This window comes from Colletotrichum gloeosporioides (genome assembly GCF_011800055.1).
Source record: "Colletotrichum gloeosporioides strain Lc1 chromosome Unknown consensus_85, whole genome shotgun sequence".
Lineage (NCBI taxonomy): Eukaryota > Fungi > Ascomycota > Sordariomycetes > Glomerellales > Glomerellaceae > Colletotrichum > Colletotrichum gloeosporioides.
Window position 1 is genome coordinate 204,116 of NW_025544730.1, and position 26,623 is coordinate 230,738.

Genomic DNA, 26,623 nt, shown 5'->3' on the forward strand with positions numbered 1-26,623 from the left:
CCTGACTCGGAGCTACCCCGAACAGAGCAGAGAGGGGCAGCAACTTGCACGAAGCACCTCACTCTGCACCAGCCTGCAGTTGCCCCACGTTCACTCGTCATACCTTACCTTGAGGTACCTATGGCGGGACAACGCTGCTTCACGAGAGCAAACTTGCAGAGTGGATGGATAGCAGTCCCTTTCCCCAGACACGTTACTTCGCGTGGAGCTTTGAGCGTGAATAAATAACCGTACGACCGTGGGCTGCCGGCCGATTTGTCTGCCCTCTCCCTCCTCCTCCTCCTCCTTCGTTTGTCTCCCTCTCTTTCCTCTTCGTCCTTGGCCGTCGTCTCCATCGTCGTCTTCGTCTTCGTCTTTGTCGTCGTCGTCGTCGTCGTCGTCGTCCTTCCTCTCTGACACGCCCTTGGCCGTTCAATCCGTCTACCAAGCCATCGCTACCCCTCCTCCGAAACCGCCACGATGGCCCCCCAAAGCTTACCCCTCCAAGCCAAGGAGGGCGTCCACGACTACGAAAACCCTGAGGTGTTCCGTCGCAATACCCTCCCCCCTCGCGCTTACTTCATTCCTGAGACCTCCATACTCCTCAATGGCGTTTGGGACTTCCACTACGCTGGCACTCCTGGCGAGGCCCCGTTGCCCGACGACAAGGACGACAAGTGGGAAACCATCAACGTCCCTGGACACTGGCAGCTCCAAGGCCATGACTACCCGTGGTACACCAACACCCAGTTCCCTATTCCCGTCGACCCACCCTACGTTCCCAGCGAGAACCCCACCGGCACATACAGACGCACCTTCCACGTCCCCTCCACATGGGACGAGAAGTCTCAATTGCGCTTGAGATTCGACGGTGTCGACAGCGCCTATCACATCTGGGTCAACGGTGTCCTCATTGGTTTCGCCCAGGGCTCGCGCAACGCTTCCGAGTTCGACGTCACGAGCATTCTCAACCGGGATGGCCCCAACGAGGTCTTTGTGAGAGTCTACCAATGGTCTGACGCCACCTACATCGAGGACCAGGACCAGTGGTGGCTTTCCGGTATGGAACCCTTACCCCTGTCTATGTCTTCTTTCCTCTAACCGATTGGCATAGGTATCTTCCGCGATGTCACCCTCTTGGCCGTGCCTGAGCCTTTCAGAATCGAAGACTTCTTCCTTCGCACCGACCTAGACGACAAGTACGAGAATGCCACCCTTCTCGCCACCGTTGACGTCAAGGCCGCCGAAAAGGGCACCGTCAAGCTCACCCTCAGCGAGCTGGGCAAGAACGGCGGCGCCGTGATTGTCACCAAGGAGGCCCAAGTCAACGCCAACGACTCCAAGGTCGAGCTCAGCATCCCCGTCACAAACCCCCAGAAGTGGACTGCCGAGACGCCCTACCTCTACCGCGCCGAGATCACCTTCGCCTCTCATACAGTCTTCCAGAACATTGGCTTCCGCAAGGTCGAGCTCAAGAACGGATTGATCTCTGTTAACGGTACCCCTATCCGCATCCGCGGTACCAACCGCCACGAGCACCACGCCCACTTCGGTCGCGCTGTTCCCCTCGACTACGCCAAGCGCGACCTTCTCCTGATGAAGACTCACAATATCAATTCCCTGCGATGCTCTCACTACCCCCCTCACCCCAAGCTCTTCGAGCTTGCCGACGAGCTCGGTTTGTGGGTCATGGACGAGGCCGATCTCGAGTGCCACGGCTTCTATGACTGCATCGCTCGTCCGCAGGACGTTCAGGAGGAGGCCGACTACGAGGAGCGCAAGGCCGTCACTTTCCCCAAGGCTGGCAAGTACACCAGCGAGAACCCCGTCTGGCGCGAGGCCTACCTTGACCGTATGGTCCAGCTGGTTCAGCGTGATAAGAACCACACTAGCATCATCATGTGGTCTCTCGGTAACGAGGCATTCTACGGCGAGAACCACAAGGTCATGTACCACTACGCCAAGAAGTTTGACCCCGGCCGTCCAATTCACTACGAGGGAGACGTCAATGCCGAGACCGCCGACATGTTCTCTTACATGTACCCTCCCATTGACCGCTTGACGCGTCTCGTCACAACCGAGCAAGTCAAAGAAGACGGCAAGTTTGACAAGCCAGTCATTCTGTGCGAGTACGGACACGCCATGGGCAACGGCCCTGGTGGTCTGGACGACTACATGGAGGTTTTTGAGAAGTTCCCTCGTCTCCAGGGTGGTTACATCTGGGAATGGGCCAACCACGGTATCTGGAAGGAAGATCCCGACGGCAAGAAGTACTACGCATATGGCGGAGACTTTGGCGAACGCCCTCACGACGGAACCTTCGTCATGGATGGTCTTCTTCACAGCACCCATGATCCTACCCCTGGTCTGATTGAGCTGAAGAAGGCTTACCAGCCTCTCTCCCTCTCTGTTGAAGAGAACAAGCTCGTCATTTGGAACAAGTACGACTACGTTGGCGTCGACCACCTCTCCGCCTCCTACAAGGTGGAGGAGTTGGGTGAGAAGTAAGTCAACTGCTAGCTACGCCTAACGCACCGAAGTCAGAGAACTAACGATTGGGCCATAGCTCTGCTCTCCTCGCCGCTGGCAACCTCGAGGTTCCCACGATCGCCGCTGGCGAGACGGCCAAGATCGATCTGCCGTCCTCCCTTTCGAGCATTCAGTCTGACAAGGAGGTCTACATCACCATTACCTTCCGTCTGAAGGACTCTACCAACTGGGCGGAGCCCGCTCACGAGATTGCCTGGATTCAGCACAAGCTGTCCGGCGTTGCACTCGTTCCCAAACTCGGTCACGATACGCTCAGCTCCAAGCTGCAGGTCAAGCAAGTTCGCTCAACAGCAACCATCTCCGGTTCCGACTTCACCTTCACATTTGACACAGCCCGCGGCTACCTCACCTCTTGGACTGCCGCCGGAGTGCCGCTCCTCGAGAAGGATGCGTCCACTAATGCCGCTGTTTCTCCCAACTTCTGGAGAGCCCCTACCGACAATGACAAGCCCAATGATGTACCCTACTGGGTCCGCTATGGCGTCAACGCCTTCGACAGCACTCTGCGTTCTCTCAAGATCAACGAGTCTGCCGAGAAGGTGGAGATCATTGCAACCACCTACCTCAGCCCTCGCATCTTGGATTGGGGCTGGAATACTGTGACCACCTATACTATTGACGCTGCCGGTCGTCTTACCATTGCCGTCGACCTGAAGCCAAGAGGCATCAAGCCTACGCACATCCCCCGCGTTGGTCTCAATCTCCGCCTGCCCAAGGCTCTTAACAACGTCAAGTACCTCGCCCTTGGCCCCGGCGAGTCATACCCCGACAAGAAGTCCAGTCAGCGCCTCGGCGTGTACCAGGCGACCGTTCCGGAGCTGCACCAGCACTACGATGTGCCTCAGGAGGGCGGCAACCATCTGGAGACCCGCTATGTAAAGCTCACCGAGGGCTACGGCCGCGGTATCCGCGCCACCCCGGCTGATGCTGCGCTCTGGTCTGAGGAGGAGTGGCGCCAGTTCAGTTTCCAGGTCAGCCACTACAAGACCGAGACTGTCCAAAACGCCGCGCACCCGTGCGATCTCTTTGAGGAGGACGCCACCCTCCTGCGTCTTGATGCCCGCGTTGCCGGTGTAGGCACCGCTGCTTGTGGTCCTAACGTCCGTGAAGATCTCAAGGTGCATGTAGGAGACTTCAAGTTCGCCTTCGTGTTGGAGCGCGTTGGTTTTTGATGGGCCGATGATGACTGAAGCGAAACTTGGCTAGAAGGGCCGCCGAGCCCTATGAATGTTCATGGCTAGAACTAGTAATGGCACGAAACGTTATGATAATGCATCTCTGAGACGAATGACGACGTGACGACGAAGATGATAGAGACGGAACGTCTGTGGAAAGCTGCCTGATTTTGATGCTTTGGAGAGTGCGAGACGAGCCGGGGTCCCCGGCCCTCTCGGGGCATCGTATGGCCGCTCCGCCCCCCGTATATAGCCGGGCTGGCTTCGGCCAGCCCATCCCAATAGATCTTCCCTTTATGGGCGTTCCGTCACGCAGAGAGAGACGACGAAGATGCCATCCACTTTTTTGCGTGAAGGGCATGACTCGGCGTTCGGGATGTGCACAAAAGCTACTTGTGTTGCCCCGCACCTCACGACGGCCACAGAAGGACATCTCGTCCCTGAGATTCCCGCAACTGGCCGGTTGGCCCAATGGCAAGGCGTCTGACTACGATTTATCGTGACATCAGGAGATTCTGGGTTCGACCCCCAGGCTGGTCAATTCTTTTTGTATTTTCACGTCATCTTCACTTTTGCGAGGCATAGAAAGTTCAACAATACAAATGTGGTCTAGGGTAGACTGAATTCTAAGGCCAGCCTAATGATAATGGGACGTCGAAGTACACGTTTGCCTCGAGCTTGCACAGGCGTACGAACGCGCACTGCTTATCTGACTCGCCTGCGCATTTGCAGTTATTTGAGCACTGCGGTGTGCCGCATATTCGTTTGCCCAGAGTTTGACCAACCATACTGTGATTCCCGTAACAACCACCATTGTTTCCCACCTCGCCCCGAAAACGCCCATCAGCCCTGTTCCGAAGAAGGTGATTTCGAATCCCTTCTCGAATGCGTGCCTTGTTTCATTTATCATAGCAACAATCTCGCCGCCGTCGGAGCTGTGACCGACTGGTCTGTTCCTTCGCTTGCCCCTAGCACTGGGATTGAGGTTTTTTATCCGAACAAGCTCGTGTACGGGTTGGCGTCTCCACCAATGGCGTAGCCTGCGCTCCTTGGCCTTCGTTGCTCTCCATTCGAATGTCTCCGTCACCCCGTTGATGTTCATGTTGAACGGCAAGCACTTGATCTTGCCGTATCGGCCTTGGTTGAAGCGGTTGAAACTGGTGACTTCTTGATAGTACTCTTGCAAATCTCCAGCAAGGGGAAGCTTGAACAAAAAGGGGCCCCACAGACTTCCAGAACCCGTCGCCATTGCAGGGCTGTTTGCGTGAGGTCCGTCATGGAGGCCAAAATGGAATCTGTCAGATCCGCTCGTGCCTACAAGAACGCCGGACCTGGGCAGCACGGTTGCATGATCGAAGTGCACACTGAACAGAGGCCTATCTGGTGAAGGGCCCAGGACAAAGTGTCGCTCTGCGTGTCGCCACCAGTGTCGCCTTGGTCCTTTCACGGAATACCCGCAGAACGACGGCGGGAACTTGGCTAACGTTCTTCTTGAGCTGTGGGAATAGGACTTGTGGGAATGGGCACTGCCATCAACGTCGACGGCTTGCTCTTGGTGTGTGTTGTCACTTGTAGCCATGGCGTGTGTTGGTGGCAGGTGCAGATACTGGATGATGGACGCAGTAAGGAAGGCCTAGGGTAGAGGCGAAGATGAAATAAAATACCACAAACGATGCCAGAGAGTCAAGAAGATTGCTTTGTAGGACTGGAGAGGTCGGCTGTAGGTTTGATGTTGTGATGTGCGATGGAGGGAGAAGAAGGGCGGGCAGAAGTGCAGCACAAGTCAGGGATTATGTGCCTACCTACTTTAAGGTAGGTAGGTACCTTACCCAGGCAGGCAGGGTAGAATAGAGCGGCTTCCCAGGCGCAGATGGTGCGAGGCAGGCGGGAGGTAGGTCCGAGGAAAGCCTCATCGGGAGCAGGACCGCTCCTCCCAGCTGCACAGCTGAAGATACGGTATGGCAGGTGCTTTGGTTTCTATCTCTAACACTGGAATCATCAGTTGCGCCTGCCGCCCTTGGCCTTCTTGACGTCAATGTCCCGCCAGAACAGCACCGAAATCCACGCAGCCGCAAGAATGGACGTTCCCGTGATGAATATGACCCGCTGCGTCTCTCCATACGCCCGGTCGATCGCCGTCCTGGCCTCACTTCCGTCCGCGTACGAGGACTGCACCTCGAGACTCCCGTAGATGCTGTCGAGCTTCGTGAGCTCCGATGAGGGCAGGTGTGCCGCCAGCTTCTTCCGGAACAGCCCGGTCCATATCGCTGTTGCGATTGCAGAGCCCGCCCCCTTGCCACACGCCACGATCGTCGTCTCCACCGCCAGCAGAGCGGGAGTGTGCGCGTGCGACACAGCCATGAGCGTCAGTTGCTCGATCGGGTACATGACGCCGTTGCCAAACGAGATAAGGATCTGACACAAGACCATGACGCCGACGGATGGGTTGGGGATGTGCAGGCCCACCATGAGGCCTTCGCCGAGGATGTAAAGGGGGACTCCAAGGAGGAGAGCGTAGTATTTGATACGGCCGTTGTACCGCAACGCCACCCCGAGGAGCAGGTTCGAGACGGAGGCGCCAACCATCTCAATGTTGTTGATGTAGGTGGCATTCGTGACAGACTGGTGGAACTCGACGATGAGCATGGAGTAGATGTATGCTGCGACCACGCCGTCTGACGTATACAGCGTTCCGGCCAGCAAGTTGGTAAACACCACAGTCCGGTCCGTGAGGAGGTGCCATGGGAGAAATGTGACGGGGGCGAGATACTTCTCGTACATGAGGAATCCCACAATCATCAGAACGCCGATGACGATGAAGGAGATAATCATCGGCGAACCCCAGCCTTGGGTCTGGTACGAGTAGATGCTGATTGCCAGCAACAAGAAGCAAAGACCCGAAGCCAAAAGCAGCAGTCCGATGACGTCGAACTCCTTGCAGTAGTGAATGAAGTTCTCCTGCCAAGTCTGCTTATGGATTGGTCTCGAAATAAGCCCGGCGTCCCGCGCCTGCTTGTCGTACTTGAACATCAAGTACAGCAGAGGCAGGGAGCAAACCGGGATCAGAATCGCCCAGATGCCGAATCCCCACCTGAAGCCGATGGTGTCTAGCACACTCTCCGCTGCCGGACCGCACGCCCAGATCGACAGGAGGGACGGGGTTGCGAGGACGCCCATGACGAAGGCCCGGTGTCGCATGGGGATGGCATCGGCGATGAGGATGGTGAAGCTGAACTGGATGCCAAAGAAGCCAATGTAGTAAAAGACCTGTGCTGCGCAGTAGGTTTCGACGTTCTGGCAAGCGGCCATCATGACGGCGCTGACGGTCGTGAATAACACCATCGAGGCCATGCACTGGGGCCTTCCCCAGAGGTCCAGGAGCTTTGCATACGGCAGCTTGATGATGCCGCTAGTGACGTTGGCCACGACCGCCGTCGTTGCTGTAAGAGCATGCTGGCTGAAGTCGCTCGTGACATACGGGGTCAAGACTTTGAAGATTCCAGAGGAAAAGCCCAGCGTGAAGTTGTAGAACCAGACGCTGGTGAGAGTTAGCCAAAGTGCTTGTTCAAAAGAATTCTGGGGTTGAGAGAGAAAGGTTACACTGAAATCAAGATAACCAGCTGGCGGGTGCTGAGAATCTGTTCTAGGGGTCCGATTTCCTCCTTCTCGGACTCCACCGCAGTGTCTTTCTCGGTGTCGTAGTCCTTCTGGTCGTCTTTGACGCTTGAGTCCTCGCTCGCCGAACCAACGGCGGTAGCTACCGACGGCTCCCGCTTTGTGGCGTTCTCCATCGTGGAGACCGCGCGGCCGCTATCGCAGGGGGCCGTCATGGTCGTCAAAGATTTGGCGAGCGCCCCTGCTTGGAGTGTGCTGACTCGGGGTTTGTGAGGTGGAAAACCGAGCAAGCGCGGCGTTTACAAGATCATGTTCAAAGAGGATTGTTCTTCAACCGCATACGAAAAAAATCCAAGTTTACGATAACTCAAAGAAAGAGATACGTCACCTTGTAAGGCACAGCTTCGGCACTGGAAAGATTTTGACATGCCCCTGATTGCGGGGCTTTGACGCGTCGTACTGTTGCTTCCTGCATAGTGCTCCTTTTAATAGCGCCCAATCAACGACACCAGGTACCGCTGGTGGAGCGAGTCAGGGGCCTTTACAGCGGTTGAGCCACGCTGTAAACGCGTTCTTTAGGGGAATGTCTTGCCGAGACGGGAGATTGCAATGTTGTAGTGAGAGACGGCTACAGTTCTGAACCGATTGCGAGCTTGCGATGAAGACTCGGTCTTGAGTCTTTGAACAAGACGAGTGACTGGTGGCCTCATTGGCAACGAAGCTTGACGTTCGACAACTCAGTTGTGTGATTAAAGGGACAAAGCAGAAAATGTCGCTTGGCTTTTTCTGCCTATGTAGCACTGGAAAGTAATTTCCGCTGGTGAGACAACTCGCTGTAGGGACTGTCCGCTCCTGCCTGTTTTGGGGGCGCCGATGCCAGCGCCGGCCGAAAAGGTGTTGCCGGTCGGAAGTGTGGGGGGCCACTCCCGGAACATGCTCCGAGATTTGAGCCGCCACATCCGGGACACGGCAGCGTTCAAGTAAAATCCGGTCGCAGCCAGTCAAATGTGTCCATGAGATCAAAGTTGAAGTCCAGCTGCGCGGACACATCCCAGCTAGAGATGTCTACGGGAAGAGCGTTGCTAACGCCGCCTGTGTCATTCAGTGCGTGGTCGAGTACGTGCTGGATCACGACTTTGCAGTCGGCGCAGAGGTCTGCATTCGGAGCGGAGGGCTTGACCCAGGACAGGAAACCAACCAGCAGACTGAGCTGTTGAATGATATTGGAGCGGGAGGGTTTGGGGCTTTGAGGGTCGCCGGTGGGTGTAGGCCGGAGAAGCTCTAGACAAAGAACACCTCCGCCCGGAGCGGCGTACGCCATTACCTGCGATCAAGGTCAGAATCATCAAGAGAGGTTTCATAAATCGTACAGAGAAGGTTGAGCTCACCAGCCACATGAAGTCCCAATGCAACGGGGTAAACCGATCCATGTTGGTCCAGAACATGACGGCAGTTGACACCATCTCGAAGCTAACTCGCAACAGGTCATCGTTGTTTGTATGGCCCCCACGAAAGAGCAGCTGTTCAACGAAGAACAGATTTTGCAGGTGCTCCAGGTGCACAACCATCAGCGTGTAAAGCGTACCGTCGTTCAGCGTCGAATTCTTCACCTCCGCGGTGTTCAAACGCATCGCTGACGGCAGCTGAGCATAAGCCTGCAGCTGTCGCTCTTTGATGCCCCTGAAAAGCAGTCAGTATCATACTCTGAAGACCCTCGAGGTAATACGTACATGAGAGTTTGTAGCGCTGGAACTGCGACGGGTCTGACTGCCAGAGCGATCTCAAATATGTCGTCACGGATCATGGAGAAGCACACACGGGCGCGCAGGTTACCGACGGGCGGAAGAGTGCCGTCTCTATTCCACCCATGGCTGTCAAGGGCCGCTGCCGCCACTTTTCGGGTATCCTCGTCTGCCAACAAGTCCTCGTCCCTGAGAGCAAGTGGCAAGGGTGTCGAGGTAAACTTGCCGCAGAGAAGAGGCGGACGACCAGTGAAGGTAGACCCTGCTTTGTCGCTGTGAAAGACGTGGCCAAACAACCTTCGCCGCAGTTCTGACGCGAGGGTTGGCACGTATGGCTGGTTTGGCGCGCTGTCGTCGATGTGAAGCCCGAGAGATGTCAAGAGAGTCACACATTCTCCGTGGGATTGCCAGCACGAAAGACCTAGGATCGCAGATCAGCCATAAAACTTATCAAGGATTGGCGCAAAGGCGATAATATCTCCTGGAATTCTCGACAGCAAGAATAACGGGCGAGCTGAGAACTTACTGGCATCGCCATCAGCGACAGAGTCAACGATTCCCCGCTTGTAATGGAGATAGACCGACAACGTATTTCCTGCCTTCGAGGCCGTGGCTCTGGCGAGCAGAACGCAATCGTTGAGACATTTCCTCAAGGCTACTGCAGACTTCACTGTCTGTGGTGTGTTCTTGACTCCCCGCGAACCAAGAAACCAGTACGCGAACAGCAAGCCCAGAGTCTCCCAGCGAGTATTTTCTCCTGAAAACTGGTCGATGTAGCGGTTGCCGTCCGGCTCGTCTTCCACGAAGACTTTTGACGTGTTTATGCAAATTGTCTCTGCCAAGTCAGACAGCTTCGCTGCGTTGTGATCCATCGTCTCAAATAGCCTGCCATAGTGGTGATAAAAGCGGTCGAGGGCGCGTGGCGCAATTAGCTGGAAAGCAATGTCACACTCGTTGAAGTGGGAGCCGAATAGAACTTGTGCATCCTCTCTTCGAGGGATACTCTGAAGAACAGAAACGCATGTCTTTAGAACTGCATCTGACACGCGTTTGTGTTCTGGTTCTGTGTTGGCTGTGTTGATACCGCTTCTGCGTGCTCTGCTTGTAAGTTGGGGTTGGAAAGGCGACAGAGCGTCCCGCGTTTCTTCGTAGATGCCGAGGTAGGAAGTAAATCCAAGGAAACCAGGGGACTGCGCATCGACTGGACTGTTCACATCAGGACTATTACGTTCCTGCTCAGATCGATCCCGAGTTCCGATGGTGGAGCGATGGCGGGTCTGGGTTTCGGGACTGGCAGAGGTAGGAGAGGCACTCCTCGTTTTTCGTCCTGCCCGCTGCCGACTTGTCGACGCAGGCAGCTCGGAATCCTCGGTCTCATACTCACACGGCTCTCCCGGCCTTCTCCGTCTGCGACAGCTGCTGCAGACCGGGCGAGCGCGGTCGCAGGCAACCTTGCGCCGATGACATGGGCCGCAGGCGTGCGGTCGTCCATTTCTTCGGCGAGTATTCGGCGAACTGGGCGTGACCATAGACATGACGACTTTCGGCGATTCAATTTGGGCAAGGAAAGGAAAAGGCAAGACCTGCTACAACGTTAGAAGAAAAGCCGGTTTGCTTCTTGACCTCGGCGCCGAGAACGTGGTGTCTTGGTGAGCGGGAAGAAATTTCGGGGTCGGCCTCGGCTGAACTGACTAAGATCCACTAGTTCGGTGCCGAACTTTGACTTTGCCGTGCCGAGAGTCATCGATGACATGACACCTAGCGGACAGTCCTGATGAACAGGCTTGGTCGAGAGATTCTACTTTTATCATTTGTTAGAGTATCAAGTGAGTTGGGTGGCTAACCTTCTATGATCGTGAAGCCGACGAACATATCCCACGCTCCCATCCCGTGATGCCGCCAAATACCGAAAAATACACGATGCCAAAATGCAAGCAACCGGCAACCTATGCAACAATTTTGCTTCGCAAACCGCTCAAACGCCCTTAGATGTCCCTATACTGACGCACAAACTCATGCAATTCCACGAGAGACTCGTGGCCAACCTTTTGCATGTACGCCGAACTCCGATCCCCAGAGATGGCGACTTTGATGATCTGCTTCGCTGCCCAGCAGAGCTCAGTGTTGTATCTGACCATGCCGCTCTTTTCGAATACGGTGGGATCCATGCGGCCTTGTATGGTCTCCCACATCGCCTCCCACCTGGAGATGGCGCGGGAGAGATTCCGGGTGCTGGGGCCCAGGACCCCCATCAAGTTTGCAGTGAGCACCATGCCATTGATACCTGCGAATTGTTAGCTTCGAAGTACCACTCAAACGGCCGGGCTAACATACCAAAGATGAGAATTTGTAGGTCCGTCGCATTGATATCTTGAAAGGGAAAGCTCCCCATACCGTTCCAAGTGTCGCTCATTAGTGCGTCCATGCAATGCTTGAGTGATACTATCCTCCTTGCGGGATTGAACCCCTTGGTATTGGCAATTTCGTAATACTCCTCTGCATTACTTGCATCCCACAGTTCTAGCGGACAGGGGAGATCGCATGTTATCTCTGAGGTGGAGATCATGGACGGCACGTTGAACATGCCGGTTTGTTGCCAGTCTGCCAAAGCTATCCAAGTTGCCAGCCTGTAATCGTTAGATCAACCAAAACTTCCGCGTAAGACACGACCTACCTGATGCGAGACTCGTTCCGCACAAATTCATCGTACTGAAATAGCGGCGCATGCCTCGTCTGAGCCAGCCCAAGACAACGCACAGCCTGGACCAACACCGGAAGCCTTTGCGTGCGGTTCTTCCGCCGCGTTGCCATGTCGTTTCTGAAGAATTGCACGCTATGAATCATGACGGCCGCTTGAAGGCTCGCCTCTAGCTCATGGGTCCACTCAGGCGTGACACCGTTCGGAATCAGCCTATGGAGCCTCCTGAAAATGTACTCTTCGATGAGGCTGAGGTAGCCCCGGGCAGCCAGAGCATCATCGCTTGGCGGTGATCTCAAGGCGCCAGAGACCCCAACAGCGATCAAGAGCTCCTTCGTCGTTCGGTCCGTGCCAAAGTCTGGCCGGTGCAGAATGGGAAAGTCGATATGGCTCACGCGGAAAAACGTGGCGGCAAACATGCAGAGATTCTCGGCTGAAAACACAGAAGTCGCAGCAACGCGGTCAAAGGCTCCATCATACCACGGGTCGCAGATCTTCAATGCATGGTGGAGCTCTTCAAGTTCAGAGACAATCATGGCTGCCCGCGACTCGAATATCGCTGGGTCGTACGATGAAGTTGGTGTATGTATCAGCGACGCTGTCAGTCCGGACGTTTCCGCGAGCCCGGACATGGCATAAAGATAGTCGATTGACTCGGGGACGAAACCAGTTGCGAAAGGGTATGGTAGGAAGGCGGCAAAGTCCTGGTCGATAGACAAGCTCGGAGGGAACGGGGCAGGCACCACCGGTCTCATACTCGAATCGAGCCCGTCGCCTTCGGTCCTAGCGGCTGCGTCACTGGCGAGGAACTCGAGGATGTTTTCCGAATTTGGGTTGGTGAGGCCCAGGAGGAAGGCGACAGTGATCTTGGTGCGGTCTTTGTCGTTGTTGTTGGTGGGAGTACCGACGGCTGTTGACGAAGCCGAGGAATCCGTTGCGACGGACGGCGTGTCTTCGAGCCTGTGGTAGGTACATGCTAGCTTGCGAGAGAGGCAGCGCTCGCATGGATCGGATGTGTCGCATGATTGTTTGCTGTGGAAGCAAGCATCGCACGCCCGGGGCTTTTGGCCGCGCTTGAGAATGGGAATGGCTTCATGGTCTTTCTTGTTCGGACAGTGAATAGTATGCTTGCGGCAGACGTCGCTGTGCTGGTTTAGAAAAATGGTTCTAGAAGAAGATCGTCAAACATACCGTCTAGCAAAAGACTTTTCGCAGTAAGGGCACTTATAGCTTGCGCCTTCGATATCTAGAAAGGTGTGAGCGTCAAGAACACCGAGATGGCATGTGAAGATGATGACAGATGAGATGAACGGTTCACACTCGACTTCAGCTGGCAAGTCGATGACTGAACCTAAGCTACAAGGGATGAATGATCTCCACAAAATTATCAAGGCAGCCAAACCACATCAGGATGGCAAAAAATAAGCCCGGTTCAGGGGGGCTCGCGAATGGTCTCATGATCTTGACAACAAAAGTCCCCCAATTGAGACGCAAATATTACCATCACGCCCGGAACTAACCGATAAAAGAGAGAACAGATCGCAGGACTTACGTGTGGATTCGTGCCGTCGCAAATGAGCGCTCCGCTGATACTGCTTACCGCAGGTCGCGCAGGTGTACCCGCGGCCGCCGACGCCGACGACAGATTCCGGCATCTCGGGTCGCAGTAGGCTCCCGAGGCCCAACGCTGATAGACTGGGAGATCAATCGAAATCGGGCATAGAACCGAGACAGATCAGCCGGTGTTTGTTGGTGGGTTTGGACGGTAAGGGCGTGAAGGAATCGTCAACGGGGATGGTGAAAGGAGGTGGGTTTTATCCGAGCTAGTCGGAATCTCGCGGACTGGGCGGACTGCAATTGTCCTTGACGGAGTGAAACTCTGGACCTGGGGCCGGACAAATCCCACTGCCGGGGTCGTTGGCTGCGACGCCGGTGGGTTTTCACCTTAAATCCAGCGCGATCCACTCCTGACGGGTGGCTGGGCTAAGCCTGATTCGGAAGTCTGGGCATGCCGTGTAAGTTGAGATCATGGGGGCATGAGCGGCCATCGGGGACATTAGGAGTGCGGTTCAGGTCCTCGAATATTCCGGGAGAGATATTCTCCCTGTTTCGGTTTTTCTCTAGATTTCTGACGGGTTTTTCTGTTGAATACTGATGTTTTTGCGGCGTCAATCTGGTTATTGGATGTCAGTGGTTTTGTCTACGTCGTCTTCACTTGATCAATCGATGTTTCGCTTAAGCGTACTATCTACAAGTCCTATTACTCTCATTGCATGAAATCCATTTTCTCCTGTTCTTCCCCACGATGCACGGTATAACTTTGCAAAAAGGTAGGTTCGAACGAGCCGCCCGATAAGAGCCTTGACAAGAGTGAATTCTAAAGTGACAAACAGCAATTTCTCGCCATGCGACGCGAAATATTCTAGCAAAAGCTGGTACTCAAATCAGCCCGGGCATTCCGTTGCTTCCGCAGACATCAGCGGCGACAGAACGCTATCGACGGAACCACACCGACGCCAAAACGAAAGGGGCACCACCATTCAGGATTCCATCCAAATCAAAGGCATTGGCAAGGAAAGAGCCTTCAAATGCCGTTGAATACGCCCTGTAGGCATCTTGTTCATGATTCCTCGCCTTACCTTGTGTTATGCAAGAACTGACTGAAGGGGGGCAGAACGACGCTCGATGCGATTGTCAATTGGGCCAGACAAGGCTCCTTTTGGCCCCTGACTTTCGGTCTCGCGTGCTGCGGCGTCGAAATGATGCATGTTTCGATGCCGAGATATGATCAGGATCGATTGGGTATCATCTTTCGCGCGTCTCCTAGACAAGCTGATGTGATGATCGTGGCTGGTACCGTTACAAACAAAATGGCCCCTGCCGTCCGGCAATGCTACGACCAAATGCCGGAGCCGAGATGGGTTATCAGTATGGGCAGTTGCGCGAACGGTGGCGGGTATTATCACTACAGTTATTCTGTGGTCAGAGGGGTTGACCGCATCATCCCCGTGGACATCTTCGTTCCGGGCTGTCCGCCGACGCCCGAAGCGTTGATGTATGGCGTCTTCATGCTTCAGGCTAAGATGAGGAGAACGAAAATCACCAGGATGTGGTATAGAAAGTAGGGATACAGCTCTATTGTCCATCAAAGAAATACATGGCAGATACGAGATGTCATGTTGATATCAAAAGAATGGACTACCTACCGCCACGAATCACGGGATGATATTCAACACTTTTTTGGTCTCTATGGTGAGATTATTTCTTGATAATGACATATCACTGTCTGTAAGCGGCGTACGTACGTGCATATTTGACCAGATAAACCACGGAGGCGTCTGCGTCTCGGGGGGCAACCAATCGTTCAGCTCTTCGGCCATGCTTGAGACCATACTTGGAATCGAGCAGTTCTGTCTCCACAATGGTCATTATGCCCCGAAAAAGATGTTAGAAATAAGGCTGTGCAGATGCTCGGTTGGCAACTATATTTATTTGTAGGTAAGTGTGAGCGCTTTGAACGTGCCGTCCATTGGAGTGGGTACTATGACCGAGATCTCAATGATCATGAGAACGCCCAATCTTCCTATGTTTCGCGACTATATTTCCTGTGCACTTGAATTCTCCTGTCGAAAGCGATAGTAGCGACAGCGACGATAAGGATGAGGAGGAGGAGGAGGAGGACGACGACGAGGACGACGACAAGGACAAGGACGACTATAACAATAACGACGACGACGACGACGACGGCAAAGTGATTAGAGTAAAGCCACATGGAGGAAAAGTACAGGAAAACCAGGCGGTCTCATCATCATAGAACACAGGGCTTTCAGTTGTTCCAGTCGAGGAGTTCGGCCCATTTCGGGTCAGGCGAGATCTAATGAGCACATGTTTCCATTGCCACCGGTTTGGGTTGGAAGAACATGCACGTTTTTGCATGCATATTGTTTGCAAAAGTACCTGGCAGATGCTGCAGTTATATGCAAATACTCAGGCAGATTAAAGAATCATGCCTCAAACCTGTCAGCGAACAATGCCCGTCTGTTGAACAGCTAGGGTGGCGCCTGATCGGTTGCCGTTTTCAGCACTGGCAGCTTCCAATGTAAGTACGCGAGCATAGCATGAGCCCCAACTCAGCTACATCACATACTTCAAAAAAAGACGAAGCTTGACGTCCAATCGACCGGAAGTATTTCTTTGGAAGAAAATCTGATCAAACTTAGCCAAGACGTATACGCAAGTACCCTCGATCTCATTGTCACAAAGACCCAAACGGCCCCAGACACCTTCACGTAAGCTGATGACATTACATGCCCTGGTCAACAGCCATCCGAAGTTTTGTGTGACCTTTGCGTGCAATAACGGGGTGGATATGTGGCCCAAATTGGCTCGTGCGACGTGTGCCACTGAAGAGATACGCAGCAGTGTGTATCGCTGATGAACGGAAGGATTAACGGATAAGCCCGCGTTCATAGCCTCGGAGGATGGTTGATGCTTCGAGGCCGTGCGACTTTGCATTCAGCCGCATGAACACCTTCCAGAAGGAATACGGGAAGCTGAAGCCGAACCAGCCTGTTTGACCCTCATTCTACCGGTTCGGTGTGTACAGCTTATATCAAAATTCTCAAGAGAGGCCAGCCGTCGAGTATTTCCAAAAGTCCCGCGGGCTCAAGGCAGAGGAGTTGGATCCTCTCGATGTGTGCTGGTCTAGGTCAGTTTTAACACAGATGTGACTCTTGAAAACAAAAACAGATATTTGAACATGGACATGGGAGAGACGAGCACTGGTCACAAATAAATTCACTGCAAAGTGGACCGCGGTTTGAGTAGTCTAGAACAGGTTTGTTTGCGACCCGCATCAGGATGTTTGTTTATTCCCAACTCAGGGAATGTTTCATGGAGATTCCATCGGGGATTCTAGTGGAACCCAGACGAGCGGTTCAACGGGGTCTCCCACGGGGATTAAATACACGGCGGATGAGCGGCCGGATGAGGAAGAAGAAACAACGGCAGAGAGCGGGCCGTTTGGAAAATGATGTGATGATAGTCGGAGGGTCAAAGCGAGCAACGGGGTTCCGAGACGTCGGACAGATTGGACGGACACCGAAGGCGGAAGGAGAGTGGCAGCGAGAAAGGCAATGTCTGACCACCGGGACTACGGCAGCGCACGCAAAAAAAAAAGTTGACTGGCCGAGCGCGGAGCAAATGTTTTGGCAATGAGAATTGAAAGATGGACGACCAAGTGCTGACTTGCTAACTTGGATGCACCCCGGATTTTGGACTGGTGAGGACGAAAAAGGTTGTGTACCGGCGTCGGGGGCTGCTGGCGATGACGGAGTGATGAAGGGCGAATGGATCGATTAACTTCAGTAGCTGGGAGGAAGGCCCCTACAGAGATAGGGCTTCCGGGCTAGTTTAGCTGGAGTGCATGAAGTCTGGGGAAGAGTCTATCTAGTTGGATTTGAGTGTCTGCATGAGGTCATGTTTTTGAGATGACAGGCGCGGTTTGCTGGGTGCGAATGAGGGGAATCCAAGGTGAGGAAGGGAGTGAGTCTGAGCTCAGCGTTGTATGGTTTGTGGGTGGTGGTGGTGTGAGAGGGGTGATGCATGTCGAATGACGTCGTCACGATGGGGGTAGCGAGGGAAGAGTAAGACGGATAATGTGAGGTTGGAGGCAGCAGCACTGAGAGAGAGGATGAGGGAGGGGTCCAACACACTCAGGAAGCGACTTTGACGATGCAGCTCCCGTCATTCAATGGGAGCGGGCCGGCTCGAAATGCCGCGGCTGAAGCGTAAAATGGTCAAGCAATCAAGTCAAGCTGGTTCGGGCCTGGTGCGGATGGGATTCCGGAGGCGAGGGAAAGAGTCGGAAGAGGAGTGAGCCAGTGGCGCACTTGAGGTGAATTCCAGCTTGCCTGGTCGAACGCAGCAGGATGCAGATCTGGAAATAGGACGTTTCTCGGGCGGTGCAGTCACAGCATTGCGCGGTGGACGAGGCAGCAGCGACCAAAAAAAGCACTCATCGCCTCGTTTCCAGCAGACGACAGAGTCAGTTAGAGGTGCGCTTTTCTGGTGCAGGTGTAGTGCGGCAATGCGGGCGATCGCGATGCAGTGGTCTCAGTCACCAATAGCGACAGCAAAAGAAGAAAGAACGGCCAACGGCTGAGGTCCTGCCCTGGCCTTTGGACTCTGGAGGGAGCTGTAAGGTCTTGCATGTTCCAGGGTCCACACCTGCCGGCCTCGTCCAATCCGGACTGCGAACTGGTAACGGGATGCAAGTAGCGGGTACTTTTGCCGGGCCGGGCTCCCCTTCGTCCAGCAGGTTCCACCAGTCGCCGTGTCCGACACTTTGGCGGCCAACGGGCGCTGGCAGTGGCAGCCCAAGCAGCCTGAGGCAAGCCCAACCCCGCCATGGGCACTGGCGGCCAATGTAGTCGAAACAGGCACCAAGATGCCCTCCCGTCACCTCAGTTCCTGCTGCGCCTTGCTCGCCTCAGTTTATCTTGGGCGAGGCACGGTATGTGTAAGGTACCTACCTCCAGATGCCTTCCTTGCCTGCCTTACCTCACCTAAGAACATAAGCTAGGGACGTAGGTACCTAACAAGGTAGGTAAGCTACAGTACCTAAGCAGAGACTAATGCTGCAGTGACACCCGACGTCAAGTTCTTAGGACGCTCCAAACGTGACTTTTGCAGTGAAGCCACTCCAGCAGAGAGAGGCATCCCCAGCCTCCATCTCCACACCCTCACCCTCCATCGCGAAGCAGGGAGCCATCTTGTTGGATGAGGTTGAAAAAAACAGGAAGAAGACGACTTGTCGATGGGAGACATCTGTAACTGACTTATTTGGGAGCATCCCTTCCCTCACGTGTCTTGTTGACTACACCTGCACCCGGCACTTGCTTTAAGCATCTTGTATCTTGTTCTTCTCTTAGGTATTCAAGTGTGATTGTATAAGACATCCCCAGCAGCAGCAATACCCCAAAAAGCCTCACCTGCCACCCTCATCACCACCTCTGGGGCACCAGTGACCTCCATCACACCTCACCGTCTTTCGTCTCCTTTTCTATTCGTGCCGCATTCTCCAACTCTGAATCACCCATCCCCCTCTTCCGACACCCGCCCTTCGCCCCGACAACCTCGTCACATTCCTCCTCTGTCTTCTCGTCCTCGCCCTCTCTCGCCATCATCCATCGCATCTCCCCTCTTGTTTCACAAACATCACGAGCCTCCTCTCTATCCATCTCACCCAGGACTCTCTGTCAGGTCTCCGTCTCCAGCAGCGCCAGTGTCAGCCCCTGGTCCGGCGCACCCACCCTGCTGCACCACACTGAGCGCACCGCTGAGCGAACCGCACCACACCCGCACCATCCCTCCACAGGTACTGGTACTGGTACAGGTACCCACAACGCCCTCTGCAGGTCACGAACCACCCGGCCTCACCTGCACCACCCCATTCTCCGTCCTGAGTCCTGTCCGTCGCCTTCAACTCCTCAAGACCCCCCCGGCAAACCGACCGACCACCTTCGTCACCAGATTTACGGAACCCCGCTATTTTTTACCTACTGCCTGCCCACATCTGTGACTACACAACCTGCCTGCTGGTAAACCAAAGCCACAACCTACACCACCACACCTCACGAGGTTCGCATCACGTCCGCAACTTCTTCCCTCTAGCAACAACACCAAACCATCAACCCTAAGCTCGTCCGGTCTAGTCCATCCACCTGCGAACTACTTCAAAATGGCAGCCGTCGTCGAACACAGCCCCCCGTCGCATTCCCCTCCGGGCCACAACGCGAAGCGACCCAAGGGTAAGTCCTCGCTCTCCCTCTCTGCCGACCGGCGCGAATCCCACGATACGCCATAAAGCTGCAAGACTGACTGGCACCTTTTGCAGGAATTCTCAAGAACTCATTCCAAAGATCTCCGCCCACCTCGCCCAGCGAAGAGCACCCTCTCACCGAGAAGGAGCTCACCATCGTCAACACCCAGTACAACGCCGGCCACCGTCGCTCCTCTTCCGCCGCCCGCCCCTCCGGCTCCCGCCGTCAGTCCAGCCACACCCCTTCCGCCCACGGCGACGACGAGCAGGACTTGGAGTCCTCCCAGCGCCTCAAGTGGGACGAGGCGAACCTGTACCTCACCGAGCAGGAGCGCTCCTCGACCATGAAGATCGATGAGCCCAAGACCCCCTACGCTAAGCACTATGACCCCACCGAGGACCCCTCCGAAGACGAAGAGATGGAAGACCCGACCGTTGAGCGCAAGCCTCGCACGGCTCGTGCTGGCCCTGGCGTGGAAGATGATATCCCTGTCATGTCGCTTGGCGAGCCGGAAGAGGCGGTCCCGGAGAGCGAGTCGTCAAAAGAAAAGGCCCTCAAGGCCGTCCACGTCGAGGAAACCGACTCCTCTCACGGCGGCGACGAGGATGACCTGGCTGGTCTCTCCCCCGAGGAGAGGGAGAAGCACCATCGTTTCGAGCAGTTGCGCAAGAAGCACTACGAAATGAAGGATGTGGCCCACTTGTTGGGCCACCCCGAGGAACTACCCGAAGAGGAGGACGACGAAGACGCCGCCAACCCGCCTCCTGTCCCTGCTCTTCCACGACCTAGCCAGGCCACCAACGGCCAGGCCTGAGCCCCAACACCATCAGCGACCATCACGAATGAGTCTTGGCCGGCTGGCTAGGCGGCTCGCCCACCGGTTGGCCGCGTCCGCGTCAAGGAGAGAAGACATGTCACGGGAGACGTATTACGAGCATTTTAACGGATTGTTTACCTGTTTTGGGGTTGAGGTGGAGATCAGCATCCGGCAACGGCGTGGTGACACACGAAGGAGTTCTGGGTGGTTATCACGAATGGTTTTTGCGGCGTTCCGGGGCCTTCGTGTCTGTAATCGTCGCGATTCACCAGTATTGCAGCAGGCGCCCCTCCGTCCTGGTGGTCAGGTGGTTGCAACACCGCCGCCAGGCAGGAGCGTATCAGCACGAGTAGGTAGGCTTTTTGCTTCCGCCACCAAATGGCATATTCAATAGAGTCTCCATTGCCTAATAACTCCGGTCCCGTTCGTGAAATAATAATTGTGACATTCTGCTGGCCGCCTTATGGGGCGTGTCCATTGGTATCCTGCGCCCGCGATGCTTGGTATTCCCATCATTCTCTCTAGTCTAGCAATCATCATCTCTCAGAGCATGCCCTTGCGCGCAAGCTCGACCTTCCTTGCCGCCTCGCCGGCAGCAAAGCCGCCCCTCGAAACGCAGATGCGGTTGCCCTCGGCGAGCTCGACTTTGTCTTGGTTCGCGGGCCAGGGGCAGGGGCAGTGGTGCGGGAAGTGGACGCAGGCGAGGGTGTCAGGGCAGAGGTAGTGTTCGCAGTAGGCTGCAAGGCGTCAGCTTTTTGATCCTTATGATGACCAACCTCCTGGCAAGTACTCACATCCGTCATATCGTTGCTGGTATTGCGACGGGTCGCTGGGGACGTTCTGGGGCTGCTGTTGCTGCTGCTGGCCGCCGAACATTTGCTCAAAGAAGCCAAACTGGGCCTGCGTCGAGCTAATCAGGGAGAGCAAGACGATGGGGAGGGAGGCGAGGAGGCGCATCGTGGGCAATTGGTTTCAGAAGTAATTCAGCGATTGTAAACGTGTTGTTCAGTGATTTTAGGTGAGCGATTGTTTGTGCATTCGTTGTCGTTGTTCCTGCATCTGAATGCGCCCAGCTGTCCAAAAGACACATGCACCAAGAACACCCACCACCACGAACGGTCATCCTTATCGTTATCGCACCCCGCTGACTCAGCCGGAAAATATCCTCAGGCGATCTCCCTGGCCAAACTCCAAGGTCCATCGAAATTCACGATCGCCGAGCCCGCCAATCCATCCGACGACGAATGGGCAGCCCGTCCTCGAAACACACCTCATGCGTCTACTCCAAATGCAGCAGCCCTTGAGGGCCGCTGCCGCCGGTCTGCTCCGGCCGACGGTCCTCACGACCCAGCAGCCCTCCGTCGTGGCTGCCGCGAATGCCCTCGTTGCGGGACGCCGATACGCCTCCGTCAAGTCGCAGGGTGCCTACAAGCTGCAGCCCAAGAGGACGATACCGAAGAAGCTGGGAGCGAAGCGGACGGGTGGTATGTGGTCAATCAAACAACACATGGTCTCTCGGAGGAGAGGGGGAGACTGCCATTGAGCTATGGTTGGGTTTTGCTAACCTTTCCCCACACATCACAGACCAGTATGTCATCCCCGGCAACATCATCTACAAGCAGCGCGGCTCCCTCTGGTGGCCCGGCGAGAACTGCATCATGGGCCGCGACCACACGATCCACGCCATGGCCTCGGGCTACGTAAAGTACTACCGCGACCCGGCGCGGCACCCGGACCGAAAGTACATTGGCGTCGTCTTCAACAAGGACGACGTGCTGCCGTACCCGACGCACGCCGAGCGCAAGCGCAAGCTCAACATGGCGGCGCACCCGATCTCGAAGCCGGTCGAGACGCCCGCCGTGTCGGCCTCGGGCATCCCGACGCAGGTCGTGCGCGCGGCGCCGCGCACGACCAAGGGCGTGGCGACGCAGCCGCCGCGCGTGCTGAAGCTGCGCGACGACTACTCGTACCGCGAGGACAACTGGCGCATCGGGCGGCTGGTGAAGCTCAAGACGGGCGGCATGAGCCGCAAGGCGCGGTTCAGGCATAAGCGGTGGGCCAAGGAGAAGATGATAACGGGGCAGAGGGCGGCGGCGGCCAAGTTTGCGGACATGGAGATTGACGAGTGGACTATTGCGGCGAGCAAGAGGCTCCAGGAGCAGAGGAACGCTGCCAGCCGGGCCAAGAACGTCAAGGCGAAGCAGAAGGCGGCTAAGAAGGCGGCCAAGGCCCAGAAGGCGAAGCGGTGAGGTGGTAGGGCGGCTGCGTCTGGTGAGGGGATGAGGGGGGATGTGTATCACGGCGTCAGATTTTGAGAGGTCTTTGGCGTAGATGTAGAATATCTTGTACAAATCATACGGACCATCCATGACATCGCGTGTGTATGCTGTGTGCAGCGGAGCGGCTACCTTGATAGCTCACCTCACTTCCCAAGGCTGCTAACAATGGGCGAACAGACCGTCGCAAGATGGCCTAGAGGTGGATTGCATGTCTGGTTTCGGCAGAGGTGGATGGTTCGAGTTCTTGAGGTGGCCCTACATATCTCCGGTCGTAGTCCATTGTTTTTTCTTTCATCTTTTTGATCTCACCTGAGGTTCGTGCCATTCAAGCGATACGTCCGATGAGAGTAACCCCCTTTTTATATAACAGACATGAGCGAATGATGAATTTGTGTGAATATCTTTGGTAACACTACAAAATCACCTTTCTGAATTGGAAGGAGTCTCAACCATTAGATTCACTCTTCCTTCCCTCTTATATGAGCTTGGAGATATTCCAAGTGGGGGTGGGCCTTCCTTGTACCTCACTGCTGGATTCCCGCGGCAGGTACATGCCCTGGTCCCTGCCACTTTAGGCGCGTCCAGTGTCCCGGTCGCGTCTCCCACGAAACGTCGGTCTTCACTTCATTCCTACAATTCAACATCCAGATTCGCTCATAAAGATCGCCATCAACGGCCGGGAGGGGCCGATTTCGACGTAGACTTGACAAGCCCCCGATATTGAGGCCTCTGCGACTTTGAGGGCGCTCCAGCCTGTCACCAGGAACGTCGTCAGCTCCCACAGCAGGTACCCCGTGCAGCGCATGCTCGCTCAAACGGGCATCGCATTCGCGACGACAAAGAAGTCTGATGATGGCATCCAACCCCCCACGCATCACACCCATACCAATCCCTGTACCCGGCCATGCACCGTCGCCTCAGTCGGCTCCCGCCACGTCGGCGACGAAGGTGCTGAGCACGTCCGCCGCCAACCGCAATGCTTCACCATCGTCGGTTTCCAGCGCAGGAGAGGACCCCGCGAGGAAGATGAAGCGTACTAGTGCCAAGGTGAACGTCAAGCCCGGCGCATTCCTGCAGGCGCCTCCGTGGGCAGCTTCACTTCTGAGCTCTAAGCCCTCCACTTCAACTTCGACCGGACCAGTAGCACCGCCAGTGGGAGCCAACTCCGTTTCTGGAGCCGGGGTGCCCAACCTTGCCCCGCCAACTCAGGATCACAGCATGGTCCTGGACAGCCCGGAGCCCATTCGTATTGAGAGCGATATCCTGCCTCCAGATCCCGAAGGCCCCGTGAAGTCGGAATTCAGCCCCGAGGATACGCCGTTGGAGGATGTAACACCTGCCAAGCCGTCACTGTCGATGAGCTCCAAGATCCAGGCATTGCAGCAGTCGTGGCAGGCCAAGTCGGCTTCAGGGGATTCTCAGGAATCGGAAGAGATTATTAGACGGGCGTCAAGTGGCGGTGAGTGCGCCTTTTGATGATTAGAGGCGAAGCATGGCATAGCTGAGGAGGCCAAAATCTGCTTGGATGAACCTCGAAGAGTACGAGCTAACATGCACTGCAGATGTTCAGCCTTCAAGGCAGGCTCTCACTTGGACTCAGGCGTTACAGGCGAAGACTCAGGCGTTACAAGCGAAGAGAAAACAGTCATCGGGGTTGCCGGGCGGTGATCTCAAACGCAGGCTGACAGAGAATGGCGTGGGGTCTGGATCGGAGGATGCCACGGCCAACCATGGGTCGAGTCGACAGTCGATGCCAACATCAACGTCTGCTGAAGCCTCTAATGCGCCAACGTCTAGCGCCAAACCGGGCTTCATCCCCATCAAAAGGCAACCTCTATCTGTATCATCCTCAGACGACAATGGCATGCTTGACGATGACTCAACCGACTCCGACTCCGACTCTGAACTCGATGCTCCAGTTCAGCCTGACAGCGGAAACGCTGACCCTCCACCTCGCCCGTTCAAAATGCTACCAACAGTCAGTGAAAACCAAGGCCTTCCTGTTCAAACACATACTAACGGTACTTGTCTTGTTAGTTGTACGGGCGACCCGAAACTGAGCTTACAACTACCAACGACGGCGACCGTCTGTATTGCCAATGGAAGGGGGAGAATACCCCGCTGGAAGCGTCATGCGGCGCGCTTTTGCCCACTAGATACACGTTGCACTCCGATCCCGAGTATCCATTCATCTGCCCCGATCGTGTGTGTCGCTCCATCTTCAGGTCGATTCAGGGGCTCGGAAAGCACTTTGGAGTAAGTTGCGAGGTTATATGCATAGGGCCACCTTGGCTGACAACATGATAGGCAAGGCATCGAAACACCATATACAACGACAACTTAGATGGCACCGTCTCAGCGGTCAGCTTCTTTGACATTCCGGGAACAACACGAGCCTCGCCAGTCATAGTTTCTAGAAACCCGCTCCAGGGTGACGAGCCGCCGATGCCAGAACCTCAGACCACAATCTATAAGCCATATGGTTCAAAGGTTCAAGCGATGTCAACAGCAGCGGGGATGCCTCAATCTCAGCCTCAGTCACAACCCCTATCACAACCCCAACAACAAATGACAGCGACCAGGACGACACGCTCGCACGCTTCCCCGTACTCGACCCTACCAAACCACCACGAGCCGGCACAACCGTCTTATTTCCAATCTGCGAAACCCATGACCTTGTTGGAGTACCTCACCTCTCAACTTTCACCGACTTACAGACTCCCGGCTGAGAGACCAGACTTCAAGGCCCTATTGAAACTGCCAATGGCGAGGCATTTCCCTCCCCAGTGGACGATGAAGCACTCGGGCGTTGGGAACTTGGCGCCCCTGACTGCACTTTCGCTCCTGGTGTTTTTGACTGGCGATCCTGCGCCTGTGTCATGCTCAACATGCAATGGGCCAGATCACGACGCGTTCGAAAACACTCTTCGCCCATGTATCGTCCTTTCCAGCCGAGCACCTTCATGGCTGAAGGAGACCGTCAACGAAGCATGCGCATCCTGCCAATGGCGATGTAATTACAAAAGGCAGAAAGTCCAATGCGATTTCCTGCCTGCCTTCAGAGGGCGGACTTTGACTGCTTTACCATCCCCTGCGCCTGCCGCAACTCCTACTCCTGTTCCGCCTCCCGTCATCCCTCCCTCGTCTGCACCGCCATCCTACAACCTGCCCAAAAACGCCAAATTTCCTTATGGAGGACCTGCTGGTGGTAATCAATCCGGCGTCAACTCACCAGCTCTTCGTTCACCTGCCATCACCACACCTCCCGTCGGCACAACGCCTGTAAATACATCAAGACCAAGCAGCCCGCCGAGACGAGTCACAAGGCATTCGGCGGCTACAAAGACCGCTTCCGACTCTGCCCCTGCGTCGACCTCTTCTACCAAGCCGGCCGCCGCCGCTATCGTCCCGGCCACTGCAGGTCAGACAATGCCAGCAGAGCTCTTAGATATGGAAGAGTGGGAAATCGCTCCTGGACGTGTTCGCGATGATCAGAGCCAGGAACCGACGAGTAAGTCAAACGACTAGCCGTCACGCCATGCATCTTTCACTGACATACTCGCAGACGTTGCTTTCTCGAATGCATACCTTACATCCAACCAAGCCGTCAGCGTCTCAGAAGATATTGCTTTTAACGTCATCGTTATCAAGCCTGGCGGCTCTCATCGTTGGACCGATGAGGAGGACAAGGTGCGCATATGCTCTGTCGCCGTTGGCAAAGTCAAGGTGAAGCTGGACATGACAGACCCTTTTCAGATTGGGCCGAACGGCATGTTCAAGCTGAAGCCTGGCACGTCATGCTCCATCGAGAACAGGACATACATCGACGCCATCATCCACGTCACATCTGTGACGCTTTACTAGATCATCGATAAATATCACGGGGCCAGAGATATGTATTTATTTGTAAACGACATTAGCGACTCATTTTAAGACACTTGCCGG

At 55.3% G+C, this 26,623-nt stretch overlaps 10 protein-coding genes across 10 annotated transcripts; 5 read left to right on the plus strand and 5 right to left on the minus strand.

Moving 5' to 3' along the window:
• Positions 1 to 459: 459 nt before the first annotated feature.
• Positions 460 to 3,701, plus strand: GCG54_00001255 (Beta-galactosidase; the record flags this gene model as incomplete). The annotated part of the gene is made up of 3 exons (XM_045401373.1): positions 460 to 1,039; positions 1,094 to 2,483; positions 2,546 to 3,701. The coding sequence occupies 3 exons, from the start codon at positions 460 to 462 to the stop codon at positions 3,699 to 3,701; spliced, it is 3,126 nt and encodes a 1,041-aa protein (XP_045258375.1).
• Positions 3,702 to 4,409: 708 nt separating this feature from the next.
• GCG54_00001256 (uncharacterized protein) lies at positions 4,410 to 4,953 on the minus strand (the record flags this gene model as incomplete). The annotated part of the gene is made up of 2 exons (XM_045401374.1): positions 4,410 to 4,422; positions 4,490 to 4,953. 2 exons carry the CDS (start codon positions 4,951 to 4,953, stop codon positions 4,410 to 4,412), a joined length of 477 nt encoding a protein of 158 aa, XP_045258376.1.
• A 749-nt stretch (positions 4,954 to 5,702) lies between these two features.
• GCG54_00001257 (Siderophore iron transporter mirB) lies at positions 5,703 to 7,495 on the minus strand (the record flags this gene model as incomplete). The annotated part of the gene is made up of 2 exons (XM_045401375.1): positions 5,703 to 7,242; positions 7,305 to 7,495. 2 exons carry the CDS (start codon positions 7,493 to 7,495, stop codon positions 5,703 to 5,705), a joined length of 1,731 nt encoding a protein of 576 aa, XP_045258377.1.
• An 800-nt stretch (positions 7,496 to 8,295) lies between these two features.
• On the minus strand, positions 8,296 to 10,596 carry GCG54_00001258 (uncharacterized protein; the record flags this gene model as incomplete). Its single annotated transcript, XM_045401376.1, has 4 exons — positions 8,296 to 8,643; positions 8,708 to 8,999; positions 9,050 to 9,482; positions 9,588 to 10,596. The coding sequence occupies 4 exons, from the start codon at positions 10,594 to 10,596 to the stop codon at positions 8,296 to 8,298; spliced, it is 2,082 nt and encodes a 693-aa protein (XP_045258378.1).
• A 450-nt stretch (positions 10,597 to 11,046) lies between these two features.
• On the minus strand, positions 11,047 to 13,414 carry GCG54_00001259 (uncharacterized protein; the record flags this gene model as incomplete). Its single annotated transcript, XM_045401377.1, has 5 exons — positions 11,047 to 11,345; positions 11,396 to 11,688; positions 11,736 to 12,902; positions 12,951 to 13,005; positions 13,312 to 13,414. The coding sequence occupies 5 exons, from the start codon at positions 13,412 to 13,414 to the stop codon at positions 11,047 to 11,049; spliced, it is 1,917 nt and encodes a 638-aa protein (XP_045258379.1).
• A 1,215-nt stretch (positions 13,415 to 14,629) lies between these two features.
• GCG54_00001260 (NADH-ubiquinone oxidoreductase 19.3 kDa subunit) lies at positions 14,630 to 14,884 on the plus strand (the record flags this gene model as incomplete). Its single annotated transcript, XM_045401378.1, has 1 exon — positions 14,630 to 14,884. The coding sequence occupies one exon, from the start codon at positions 14,630 to 14,632 to the stop codon at positions 14,882 to 14,884; it is 255 nt and encodes an 84-aa protein (XP_045258380.1).
• Positions 14,885 to 19,500: 4,616 nt separating this feature from the next.
• On the plus strand, positions 19,501 to 20,396 carry GCG54_00001261 (uncharacterized protein; the record flags this gene model as incomplete). Its single annotated transcript, XM_045401379.1, has 2 exons — positions 19,501 to 19,570; positions 19,657 to 20,396. 2 exons carry the CDS (start codon positions 19,501 to 19,503, stop codon positions 20,394 to 20,396), a joined length of 810 nt encoding a protein of 269 aa, XP_045258381.1.
• Positions 20,397 to 20,942: 546 nt separating this feature from the next.
• Positions 20,943 to 21,356, minus strand: GCG54_00001262 (Long chronological lifespan protein 2; the record flags this gene model as incomplete). The annotated part of the gene is made up of 2 exons (XM_045401380.1): positions 20,943 to 21,136; positions 21,194 to 21,356. 2 exons carry the CDS (start codon positions 21,354 to 21,356, stop codon positions 20,943 to 20,945), a joined length of 357 nt encoding a protein of 118 aa, XP_045258382.1.
• Positions 21,357 to 21,462: 106 nt separating this feature from the next.
• GCG54_00001263 (54S ribosomal protein L2) lies at positions 21,463 to 22,648 on the plus strand (the record flags this gene model as incomplete). Its single annotated transcript, XM_045401381.1, has 2 exons — positions 21,463 to 21,883; positions 21,984 to 22,648. The coding sequence occupies 2 exons, from the start codon at positions 21,463 to 21,465 to the stop codon at positions 22,646 to 22,648; spliced, it is 1,086 nt and encodes a 361-aa protein (XP_045258383.1).
• Positions 22,649 to 23,530: 882 nt separating this feature from the next.
• On the plus strand, positions 23,531 to 26,542 carry GCG54_00001264 (uncharacterized protein; the record flags this gene model as incomplete). Its single annotated transcript, XM_045401382.1, has 6 exons — positions 23,531 to 24,137; positions 24,162 to 24,217; positions 24,249 to 24,656; positions 24,716 to 24,934; positions 24,986 to 26,189; positions 26,244 to 26,542. The coding sequence occupies 6 exons, from the start codon at positions 23,531 to 23,533 to the stop codon at positions 26,540 to 26,542; spliced, it is 2,793 nt and encodes a 930-aa protein (XP_045258384.1).
• Positions 26,543 to 26,623: the final 81 nt, after the last annotated feature.